Source organism: Heterodontus francisci, chromosome 1 (genome assembly GCF_036365525.1).
Source record: "Heterodontus francisci isolate sHetFra1 chromosome 1, sHetFra1.hap1, whole genome shotgun sequence".
In the NCBI taxonomy this organism is placed as follows: Eukaryota; Metazoa; Chordata; class Chondrichthyes; order Heterodontiformes; family Heterodontidae; genus Heterodontus; species Heterodontus francisci.
This window is the reverse complement of record NC_090371.1, coordinates 107,749,112-107,761,169: the sequence shown is the minus strand read 5'-3', so window position 1 is coordinate 107,761,169 and position 12,058 is coordinate 107,749,112. Positions and strand designations below refer to the sequence as shown.

At 42.8% G+C, this 12,058-nt stretch overlaps 1 protein-coding gene across 2 annotated transcripts in view; it reads right to left on the bottom strand.

The window, feature by feature from the left end:
- Positions 1–475: 475 nt before the first annotated feature.
- The window catches only part of LOC137382903 (protein shisa-like-2B), a 46,897-nt gene continuing 35,314 nt past the window's right edge, over positions 476–12,058 (bottom strand). Inside the window, exon 3 of one of the 2 annotated variants that reach the window (XM_068055511.1) lies at positions 476–860. In XM_068055511.1, the coding sequence (XP_067911612.1) occupies positions 691–860 (170 nt within the window). In that variant the 3' untranslated portion in view covers positions 476–690. The remainder of the gene's footprint in view (positions 861–12,058) is intronic. The other variant, XM_068055581.1, reaches the window with a different exon arrangement.

Below are 12,058 nucleotides of genomic sequence, written 5' to 3'. Positions count from 1 at the left end.
GCACATGACGGCCGCCTGTTTTAGGTAAAATGAGGAAGTGTCCATGGAGAGGCAGCGGGATGCATAATCTGCAGAGGTAATGGTACCGTTTAACATATTCTATTTGGGGTGACGCTGCCGAGCAGCGGGGGGGGGGGGGGGGGCGGGGGGAAGCCACACTGAGGTCTCCCCGCCACTGGTAATTTGTAGCGGGCGCTTCTTGACATGGTGGGTCGAGGCGGGCCCCTCCCCACAGATTTTTACCGGCCCCCACGCCATGATCTGCGGCATTAAGGGGACGGTAAAATTCAGCCAAATTAGCTGAACATTTTAAAAACATTTATATAAAAACCTTATTAAAATACATGATTTGGAGCATCTGCACCACCATCATTCTGAATCCAGAACATATCTTATTCTATGGATGCTGAATTATTTTCTTATCCTCATAGTTTATTTGCTGTGTAAATCATTTTATTTTTAAGTTTGACACAGAATGGAAGTCATGAACTGCATACACTTAAAACGTTACACTTCATTTGTTCCTAACACTGTTTAAATGCATACACTTCATGTACTTACAACACTAATCCTCAATTATTTTGTATTTAACAAACAGATAAGATAGTCAAATTTTGTGCTTTTGCTCTTAGTAAAATAGGCTTAACATTTAGCTAAAAATGCAATACTTCCTTATTTAACTGGACAAACTTATGAGATTCTGGTTGCAGTAACTTCAGTCTCTATTACTTTTGTCAACAGTTTATCTTGAGCAATTCTATTTGGAATGGGTGGTGGGGCTCCTGCTGATGATGTGTGCAGTGTTGTTTCCAAGATCCCTTGTTTGTTTTTCTCTTTTCCTGCAAAGAAGGCACAGGTTACTGTGCAATGTACAAGTCAAAAACGGAAACCTAGTATGATTATCACTTGCAATTATTGCTTTAGACATGAATGCTGTAGAGGTGCAAATTACAGAACAACTAGTATGCAGCTGCATCCAAACATCAAAGATCACTTACATGAACTTAGGTAAATACACAGATGTCTTTTTTTTGCATTTTTACAATACAAAATTACATATATGCAATATAATTTAATCTATGCATTACAAACTATTATCTAGAGAGAGCAACCTTGGATCAATATTAATAGCTGGCTAGATTCTGATAAATGTTCATTGACCTGAAACTCAAAGATGCTGCCTCACCTGCTGAGTATTTCCAGCATTTTCTGTTTCTATTTCAGATTTTCAGCATCCACATATTTTGCTTTGGCATTCATAGATTTCATCTTGTTTGTCAGAAATCAACCCTCAATTCTCAACAAAGGAAATATGGCATCAAATTTGGGGTGTGGGAGGATTTTTACCTCATTAAATACTCCACCTTAAATTGCTTGCTATACAAGATCCACCTCGTTTAGAGCAGCTCTAATGCTATTTGTTATTACTCTGGTTCTTTGTGCTTTTGGAGGCACTGAACCTGTGTAACCTTAATAAAAGATACTTCAACAAAGCAATAAAGTGAAGATTAACTGAAATACTCATTAAACCTTTGATTACAAAATGCCATTTGTCATTTCCAAACACACCTACCTCTTACAACATTTGCAAAAAACTGTACCAATATTTGTTCAAATTTTAAAAGTCATAGATACAGAATTACAGCGTTGTTCTCCACTATGTAACAATAAGTGGCTGCTACTGCAGTCTTTATAAAGAATTTGTTAATCTAATAGGATTATCAGTAAAAACGTGACTCTGCTGCTAGGGCAGCACAGTGGCGCAGTGGTTAGCATCGCAGCCTTACAGCTCCAGAGACCCAGGTTCAATTCTGGGTGCTGCCTGTGTGGAGTTTACAAGTTCTCCCTGTGTCTGTGTGGGTTTCCTCCGGGTGCTCTGGTTTCTTCCCTCATGCCAAAGACTTGCAGGTTAATTGGCCATTATATATTGCCCCTAATATAGGTAGGTGGTAGGGAAATATAGGGACAGGTGGGGATGTGGTAGGGATATAGGATTAGTATAAATGGGTATTAGTATAAATGGGTGGTTGATGGTTGGCACAGACTCAGTGGGCCAAAGGGCCTGTTTCAGTGCTGTATCACTAAACTAAACTTCTTGTTTCTAATATTTAAAATGGATTATGCATACTAAAGGATTAAGAATGCCCAAACATCTATTAAAAAACAATTTAAATGTCATATGCATAAAAATATCAGATATACATTAGAGCTACCAAGAAAAACAAAAGCAGCAAATACTAGAAATACACAACAGCCCATGAACGGAGAAGGGAAAAACAGTTTAATATTTTCAGTAGTGGCCAAAAGAGGTCCCACCAGATAGACATTACTCTGGTACAAGAGCAAAGTACTCCAGATGTTGAAAATCTGAAGTAAAGACAGAAAAGGCTGGAAATACTCAGTAGGTCAGGCACATCTGTGGAGCGAGAAACAGAGTTAATGTTTTAGATCAATGACCCTGACGAAGGATAGCATGGTCCACAATCAACGTCAGCAGCTGCTAACTAACGGGGACAGGCACAGCTGCATGTACTCATCCCCATGCAGAAGACAGTGCCAAAAATCATTGGCGCAGCTGTCACTGAGGTCATAGTCAGCAGAAACCATAAAGGACAATGGTATGTTCCTGCCTAATCCACCTTATCATATCCCACTTCTCCTCATCCCACTATCTGCTATAATTTGCAATCTCTAAATGCTGCTTTTTTATTCGTTCATAGGATGTGAACATCGCTGGCAAGGCCAGCATTTATTGTCCATCACTAATTGCCCTTGAGAAGGTGGTGCTGAACCTACTTCTTGAAACACTGCAGTCCTTGTAGTGTAGGAACACCCACACTGCTGCTAGGAAAGGAGTTCCAGGATTTTGACCCAGTGACGTTGAAGGAACTAAGGAACACGTAAGGCTGCTTTGGGACCAAAAAGAAAACTAGTGTGTGAAGATAGAAGGTGTTAGAATGGTTCTTAATGAATATTTTGCGCTTGTTTTTACAAAATGGGAAAGAAGCAGGAATTGTAGTTAAGGCAGAGGAGTGTGAAATATTGGATTGAATAAGCATAATGAGGGAGGAAATATTAAGGTGTTTAGCATCCTTGAAAGTGGATAAATCATCAGGCCTGGATGAAATGTATCCCAGGCTGCTAAGAGAAGCAAGGGAAGAAATAGCAGACGTTCTGACCATCATTTTCCAATCCTCTCTGGCTACAGGCATGCTGTTGGCAGACGGCTCACATTATACCATTGTTTTAAAAGGGAGGAAGGGATAGACCGAGTAATTACAAGTCAGTCAGCCTAACTTCGGTGGTGGGAGAATTATTGGAAGAAGTTCTGAGAGACAATATAAATTGTTCTTTAGAAAGGCTGATTATAATCAAGGACAGTGAGTATGGATTTGTTAAGAGAAGGCCATGTCTGACTAACTTGATGGAATTTTTTGAGGAGGTAACAAGGCAGGTCAATGAGCACTTTTGATATAGTCTACCTGGATTTTAGCAAGGCTTTTGACAAGGTCCCACATGGCAAACTGGTCAGAAAATTAAAAGCTCTTGGGATCCAAGGGAAAGTATCAATGTGGCAGGAAGCAAAGGGTAATGACTGACATGTGTCTTTGTGACTGGAAATCTGTTTCCGGTGGGGTTCCACAGGGTTTAGTGCTAGGTTCCTTGCTGTTCGCAGTATATATCAATGAATTAGGAAGAATGTGTTCGCACTAGAGACGGTACAGAGGAGATTTACGAGGATGTTGCCAGGAATGGAGAATTTTTGCTGTGAGGAAAGATTGGATAGGGTGCAGTTGTTTTCTTTAGAACAAAGAGGAGATTATTTGAGGTGTACAAATTATGAGAGGCCTAGATAGAATGGATGGAAAGGAACTATTTCCATTATCAGAGAGGTCAATAACCAGGGGGCATAGATTTAAAGTAATTGGTAGAAGCATCAGATGGGAGTCAAAGAGGTTTTTTTTATCCAGAGGGTAGTGAGGTCTAGAATTCACTGGTTGAAAGGGTGGTAGAGGCAGAAATCTTCATCAGGTTTAAAAAATACTTGGATATGCACTTGAAGTACCGTAATCAACAGGGACACAGACGAGGAGCTGTAAAGTGGAATTAAGATGGCTAGCTATTCCTCGGCCAGCATAGACATGATGGGCTGAACGGCCTCCTTCTGTGTCATGAATTTTCCAGCCTTCTATGTTTCTATGTAAGGAACAGCTATACAGTTACAGTGTTGTTCTCCATAATCTAACTGTAAATGGCTGCTACTGCAATCTTTATAAAGAATTTGCAAATCGAATAGGATCATCAGTAAAAATATGACTCTTAACCTCTTGTTTCTAATATTTAAAATGGATTATGCATACTAAATGGTTAAGAAAGACAAATACTACTATTTAAAAAATAATTCAATCTAAATTTAAATTTAACTATTTAATTTGTAAAAACATCCACGTCAGGATGGTCTATGACTTGGAAGGCGACTTGCAGGTGGTAGTGTTCCCAGGCGCCTGCTGCCCTTGTTCTTCTAGGCATTAGAGGTCGTGGGTTTGGTCCTGCCTCCACCACCTCTTCAGGCAGTGCGTTCCAGATTCCAACCACCCTTTGGGTGAAAAAGTTTTTCCTCAAATCCCCTTTAAACCTCCTGCCCCTTACCCTAAATCTATGCCCCCTGGTTCTTGACCCCTCCACTGAGGGAAAAGGTTTCCTCCTATCAAACCTATCAATGTCCCTCATAATTTTGTACACCACAATCATGTCCCCCCCTCAACCTTCTCTGCTCCAAGGAAAACAACCCTAGCCTTTTCAGTCTCTCTTCATAGCTGAAATGCTCCAGCCCAGGCAACATCCTGGTGAATCTCCTCTGCACCCTCTCCAGTGCAATCACATCCTTCCCATAGTGTGGTGCCCAGAACTGTACACAGTACTCCAGCTGTGGCCTAACTAGCGTTTTATACAACACCATCATAACCTCCCTGCTCTTATATTCTATGCCTCGGCTAATAAAGGCAAGTATCCCATATGCCTTCCTAACCACCTTATCCACCTGCGCTGCTGCCGTCAGTAATCTATGGACAAGGACACCAAAGTTCCCTCTGACTTTCTGTACTTCCTAGGGTTCTACCATCTATTGTTAGTACTCCCAAAATGCATTACCTCACACTTCTCGGGAATTAAATTCCATTTGCCACAGCTCCGCCCATCTTACCAGCCCATCTATATCGTCCTGTAGGCTTTCCTCCTCACTATTTACAACACCACCAATTTTCGTGTCATCTGTGAACTTACTGATCATACCTCCTAAATTCACGTCTATATCATTAAATGTACACGACAAACAGCAAGGGTCCCAGCACCGATCCCTGTGGTACACCACTGCTCACAAGCTTCTGTAGACCCATTAAAAGCACATAAAAAACTTAGGTAAAACAAATGGACTAGTCACACAATAAATAATGTGTTAAAACATAGGAGGTATGAGTAGAACGGGGCCACAGCACAAAGATGGCCAAGGAATTGCAAACAGTATAGATAAGACATATTGATGATACCAGACCCTGTCTTTCATGTAGCAGATAAAGGGGGTTGTCATGGATGCCAGATAAGATCTGACTCATGGTAGATAATGGGAAACTGTGAAGTTTTGAACAGGCGCTCACTGAGCCAAATAAGGAATTATCATTATATCAGTATACCAGACCCCTATGAGTAAGTAAGAGGGGAGGGTTTTGGAAACAAGATTTAATCCCTGACTGAAACTGAGGAAGGTACGAGAACCCCAGGGAAGAACACTCAAGAAGATACCCTGAGCAGCCGCAAGTCCGAGACTGATCACCTCGTGTCTTGACGGGTAGTATACTGTACAATTAGTGAGAGCTTGTACTTTGATGAGTTTTAATACTGTACAAGTAGTGAGAGCCTGTATTTGATCATTTACTGTGTGAATAAAATATCAATATACCTTTCACCAATCGGATTCCGTGGATTCTTAAAGAGTAAGTGCGTATTAGGCACAGCACTTCCAATCGCAAAAACAGCCCTCGACCATTACCCTCTGCCTCCTGCCACTCATCCAATTTTGGATCCAATTTGCCAAATTGCCCTGGATCCCATGGGCTCTTACCTTCTTAACCAATCTCCCATGTGGGACCTTATCAAAAGCCTTACTGAAATCCATGTAGACTACATCTACTGCTTTACCCTCAACGACACATGTAGTCACTTCTTCGAAAAATTCAATCAAGTTAGTTAGACACAATTTCCCCCCGACAAAGCCATCCTGGCTATCCCTGATTAATCCCTGCCTCTCCAAGTGGAGATTAATCCTATCCCTCAGAATTTTTTCCAATATTTTCCCAACCACTGATGTTAGACTCACTGGCCTGTAATTACCTGGTTTATCCCTGCTACCTTCTTGAATAATGGTACCACATTCGCTGTCCTCCAGTCCTCTGGTACCTCTCCTGTGCCCACAGAGGATTTGAAAATTTGTGTCGAAGCCACTGCTATCTCCTCCCTTGCTTCACATAACAGCCTGGGATACATCTCATCTGGGTCTGAGGATTTATCCACTTTTAAGCCTGCTAACACAGCGAATGTTTCCTCCCTTTCAATGCTGATATGTTCAAGTATATCACAATCCCCCTCCCTGATCTCTGCACCTACATTGTCCTTCTCCATAGTGAACACCGATGAAAAGTAATCATTGAAAACCTCACCTACGTCCTCCGGCTCCACAGAAAGATTGTCACGTTGGTCCCTAATGGGCCCTACTCTTTCCCTGGTTATCCTCTTACCCTTAATATACTTATATAATGCCTTGGGATTTTCCTTTATCTTGCCCGCCAGTGTTTTTTCATGTTCCCTCTTTGCTCTCCTAATTACTTTGTTTAGTGCCACTCTACACTTTCTATACTTTTCTAGTGCCTCCACTGTTTTCAGCACTTGGGATCTGCTGTAAGCCTCCTTTTTTTCCCCTGATCCAATCCTCTATATCCCTTGACATCCAGGGTTCCCTGGGCCTGTTAGTCCTATCCTTCACCTTAACGGGTATATGTTGGCTCTGACCCCTCACTATTTCCCCTTTGAATGACTCCCACTGGCCTGATGTAGACTTACCTACAAGTAGCTGCTCCCAGTCCACTTTGGCCAGATCCTGTTTTATCAAATTGAAATCGGCCTTTCCCCAATTCAGTACCTTTATTTCTGGCTCGTCTTTGTCCTTTTCCATAACTCGCTTAAATCTTACAGAGTTATGGTCACTATCCCCAAAATGCTCCCCCACTGATACTTTATTTATTTAGAGATACAGCACTGAAACAGGCCCTTCGGCCCACCGAGTCTGTGCCGACCAAGAATCACCCATTTATACTAACCCTACAGTAATCCCATATTCCCTACCACTTACCTACACTAGGGGGCAATTTACAATGGCCAATTTACCTATCACCTGCAAGTCTTTGGCGGTGGGAGGAAACCGGAGCACCCGGCGAAAACCCACGCGGTCACAGGGAGAACTTGCAAACTCCGCACAGGCAGTACCCAGAATTGAACCCGGGTCCCTGGAACTGTGAGGCTGCGGTGCTAACCACTGCGCCACTGTGCCGTCCCTACTTCTACCACTTGTCCAGCTTCATTCCCTAGGATTAGGTCCAGTACTGCCCCTTCTCTTGTTGAACTTTCTACGTACTGGCTATAAAAGCTCTCCTGTATACATTTTAAGAATTCCTTCCCCTTTAAGCCTTTTGCACTAGGACTATCCCAGTTGATATTAGGTAAGTTGAAATCCCCGACTATTATTACCCTATTATTTTTACACCTCTCTGAGATTTGCCGACATATCTGTTCCTCTATCTCTCCCTGACTGTTTGGAGGCCTGTAGTACACGCCCAGCCAAGTGATTGACCCCCTTTTGTTCTTATGTTCTACCCATATGGCCTCATTTGAGGAATCTTCTAAGATATCATCCCTCCTTACTGCAGTAATTGACTCCTTGATCAACAGTGCAATGCCACCTCCTCTTTTATCCCCTCCCCTATCATGCCTGAAGATTCTATACCCTGGAATATTGAGTTGCCAGTCCTGCCCCTCCCTCAGCCATGTCTCTGTGATAGGAATAATATCATAATCCCATGTGCTAATCAATGCCCTCAATTCATCTGTCTTATTGGTAAGACTCCTTGCATTAAAGTAAATGCAATCCAGCCTTGCATTTTTCACTTGTGCCTTAACAGGTTTATATTTGCTCTGCCTTCCAGACTGACTCAGTTTCTCTTCTATATTTGGCTGTGCCTCACCCCCCTACTGAACCTCCATTCTGTATCCCATCCCCCTGCCAAATTAGTATAAACCCCCCCCCCCCGCCCCCCAACAGCAGTAGCAAACCTCCCAGCAAGGATGTTGGTCCCCTTCCGGTTCAAGTGCAACCCGTCCAACTTGTACAGGTCCCACCTTTGCGAGAAACAGACCCAGTGATCCAGGAAACTAAAGCCCTCCCTTCTGCACCAACTCCTCAGCCACGCATTCATCTGCTCTATCCTGCCATTCCTATACTCGCTAGCACGTGGCACAGGGAGTAATCCAGAGATTACAACCTTTGAGGTCCTGATTTTTAATCTGCTACCTAGCTCCCTAAATTCTTGTTGCAGGACCTCATCCCTCTTTCTACCTATATCGTTGGTACCAATGTGTATCACGACCTCTGACTGCTCACCCTCCCCCTTCAGAATGTCCTGCAGCTGCTCCGTGATATCCTTGACCCTAGCACCAGGGAGACAACATACCATCCTGGAGTCACGTTTGCGACCACAGAAATGCCTATCTGCACCCCTTACGATAGAATCCCCTATCACTATAGCTTTTCCACCCCTTTTCCTCCCTTGCTGTGCAGCAGAGCCTCCGTGGTGCCACAGACTTGGCTGTTGCTGCTTTCCCCTGGGAGGTCATCCCCCCACAACAGTATCCAAAGCGGTATATCTGTTTGAGAGGGGGATGGCCACAGGGGACTCCTGCACTACCTGCCTGTGCCTACTACTCCACCTGGTGGTCACCCATCTCTTTTCTGCCTGTGCAGCCATTACCTGCTGTGTGACTACCTCGCTAAACGTGCTCCACAGTGAATCCACCTGCAGCTCCAGCTCCGTAATGGGGGTAGCCAGTAGCTGCAAATGTATACACTTCCTACACACATGGTCGTCAGGGACATTGGAAGCGTCCCTGATTTCCCACATAGCACAGGAGGAGCATATCACTGGGCTGAGCTCTCCTGTCATGACTTACCCTTAGATTAATTAGTTAATCCCTTAATTAAAAAATACTAATTACACTATGGGCTTTGTTCTACCCACTACAAGCTAAAGTCCTTAACAAGTTACACTGAATTAAAAGAAAATACTTTAGTAGTACTCACCTTATCACTGGAGGTTTTTTTTTCAACAAAAAAATTGTTTCCCCTTATTTATTGAAAATAAATGTGGGCCCATTAGAGGCAGAGACAGGTGAAATTATAATGGGGAATAAGAAAATGGCAGAGACATTAAACAAATACTTTATACATGTTTTCATGGTGGAAAACACAAAAACCATTCCAGAAATAATGAGGAATCAAGGGTCTAGTGAGAATGAGGAATTTAAAGAAATCAGTATAAGTAAAGAAATAGTACTGGAGAAGTTAATGGACTAAGTAACAACAAATCCCCTGGACCTGATCATCTACCTCCTAGAGTTTTAAAAGAGGTAGCTGCAGAGATTGTAGATGCATTGGTGTTAATCTTCCAACAATCCTTAGATTCTAAAACAGTTCCCAAGGATTGCAAGGCAGCAAACATAACCCCACTGTTTAAAAAGGCGGAAGAGAGAAAATGGGGAACTGTAGGTCAGTTAGCCTAACATCAGCAGTAGGCAAAATGCTAGAATCTATTATTAGGGATGTAGTAACAGGGCACTTATGATTAAGCAGCGTCAACATAGATTTATGAAAGAATTAAATTATGAAATCATGAATGTCAAATCTGTTAGAGGTTTTTGAGGATGCAACTAGTTGGATGGTAAGGGGGAACCAGTGGATGTAGTGCACTCGATAAGGTGTCACACAAGGGCGGCACAGTGGCGCAGTGGTTAGCACCGCAGCTTCACAGCTCCAGCGACCTGGGTTCGATTCTGGGTACTGCCTGTGCAGAGTTTGCAAGTTCTCCCTGTGACCGCGTGGGTTTTCGCTGGGTGCTCCGGTTTCCTCCCACCGCCAAAGACTTGAAGGTTGATAGGTAAATTGGCCATTATAAGTGCCCCTAGTATAGGTAGGTGGTAGGGGAAGGTGGGGATGTGGTAGGAATATGGGATTAATGTAGGATTAGTATAAATGGGTGGTTGATGGTCAGCACAGATTTGGTGGGCCGAAGGGCCTGTTTCAGTGCTGTATCTCTAAATAAAATAAATAAATAATAAAATTAAGGGGTTATCATACAGAATTAGTACTCCTGGGATTGGTGGTAACATATTAGCATGGATTGAGGATTAGTTAATGGAGAGAAAACAAAGAGTAGTTTTGGGTTGGCAGGCTGTAACTAGTGGGGTATCACAAGGATCAGTCCTTCGGTGTCAGCTATTTACAATCTATATTAATGACTTTGATGAGAGGACGGAGTGTAATGTATCCAAGTTTGCTGATGATAGAAAGTTAGGTGGGAAAGTCACCAGTGAGAAGGATGCAAAGAGGCTGCAGACAGATATAGACAGGTTTAGAGAGTGGGCAAGAACATGGCAGATGGAATACAATGTGGCGAAGTGTGAAGATGAAAAATTAAAAAAGCAAAATATTTTTTGAATGGTGGGAGACTGGGAAATGTTTGCATTCAGAGGGACCTGGGTATTTTTGTGCATGAATCACAGAAAGTTAACATGCAGGTACAGCAAGCAATTAGGAAGACAAATGGCATACTAGCTTTTGTTACAAAGGGATTAGAGTATCAGAGTAAAGAAGTCTTACTACAATTATACAGGGCATTGGTAAGGCAACACTCGGAGTACTGTGTGCAGTTTTCCTGGAATACTGTGTGCAGTTTTGGTTACCTTACCTAAGACTAGGCCAATTTATTCCCTGGAGTTTAGAAGAATGAGAGGTGATCTAATTGAAACATATAAAATTCTTAAGGAGCTTGCAAGGTGAACGCTGAGAAAATGTCTCTCCGAGCTAAGGATTCTTGAACAGTGAGTCTCAGAAAAAGGGATCGGCCACTTAGCACTGAAATTAAGAGAAATTTCTTCACTCAAAAGGGTTGTGTATCTTTGGAATTCTCTACCCCAATGCAGCTGTAGATATTTGGGTACTAAGGTAATTTAGAGATATGGAGATGGTAGAGTTGAGGGAGAAGATCAGAATGATCTTATTGAATGGCAGAGCAGGCTTGAAGGGCCAAATGGCCTACGACAGCTCTTATTTCTTATCAGAACATATTTCTTATGTTCTTATACCTATTGATGGTGATGGAGGAGTCTTGGACATACAATTCTGTGAGCGTGACTATGTGAGACTAGTCTGAGGGACAGCTCTCCCAATTTTGGCACAAGTCACCAGATGTTAGTGAGGAGGATTTGCAGGGTCGTGCCTTTGTTGTGTCCAGTGCATAGATATATGCTGGGTGGTTTGTCTGTTTTATTTTTCTTATTAGACTTCTTTGTAGGGGTTTGATACAACTGAGTGGCTTGCTGGGCCATTTCACAAGGCAGTTAAGAGTCAACCACATTATAATGGGTCTGGAGTCCCATATTGGCCAGACTGGGTAAGGATAGCACACTTCCTTCACTCAAGAACATTAGTGAACCACATAGATTTCTATGGATTTCATGGTCACCATTATTGTTTTTGTTTCAGATTTCAGATTCAGTTCAGAATCAGAGGTGGCGCAGTGGTTAGCACTGCAACCTCACAGCTCCAGCGACCTGGGTTTGGTTCTGGGTGCTGCCTGTGTGGAGTTTGCAAGTTCTCCCTGTGACTGTGTGAGTTTCCTCTGGGTGCTCCGGTTTCCTCCCACATGCCAAAGACTGGTGGGCTGATAGGTAAATTGGT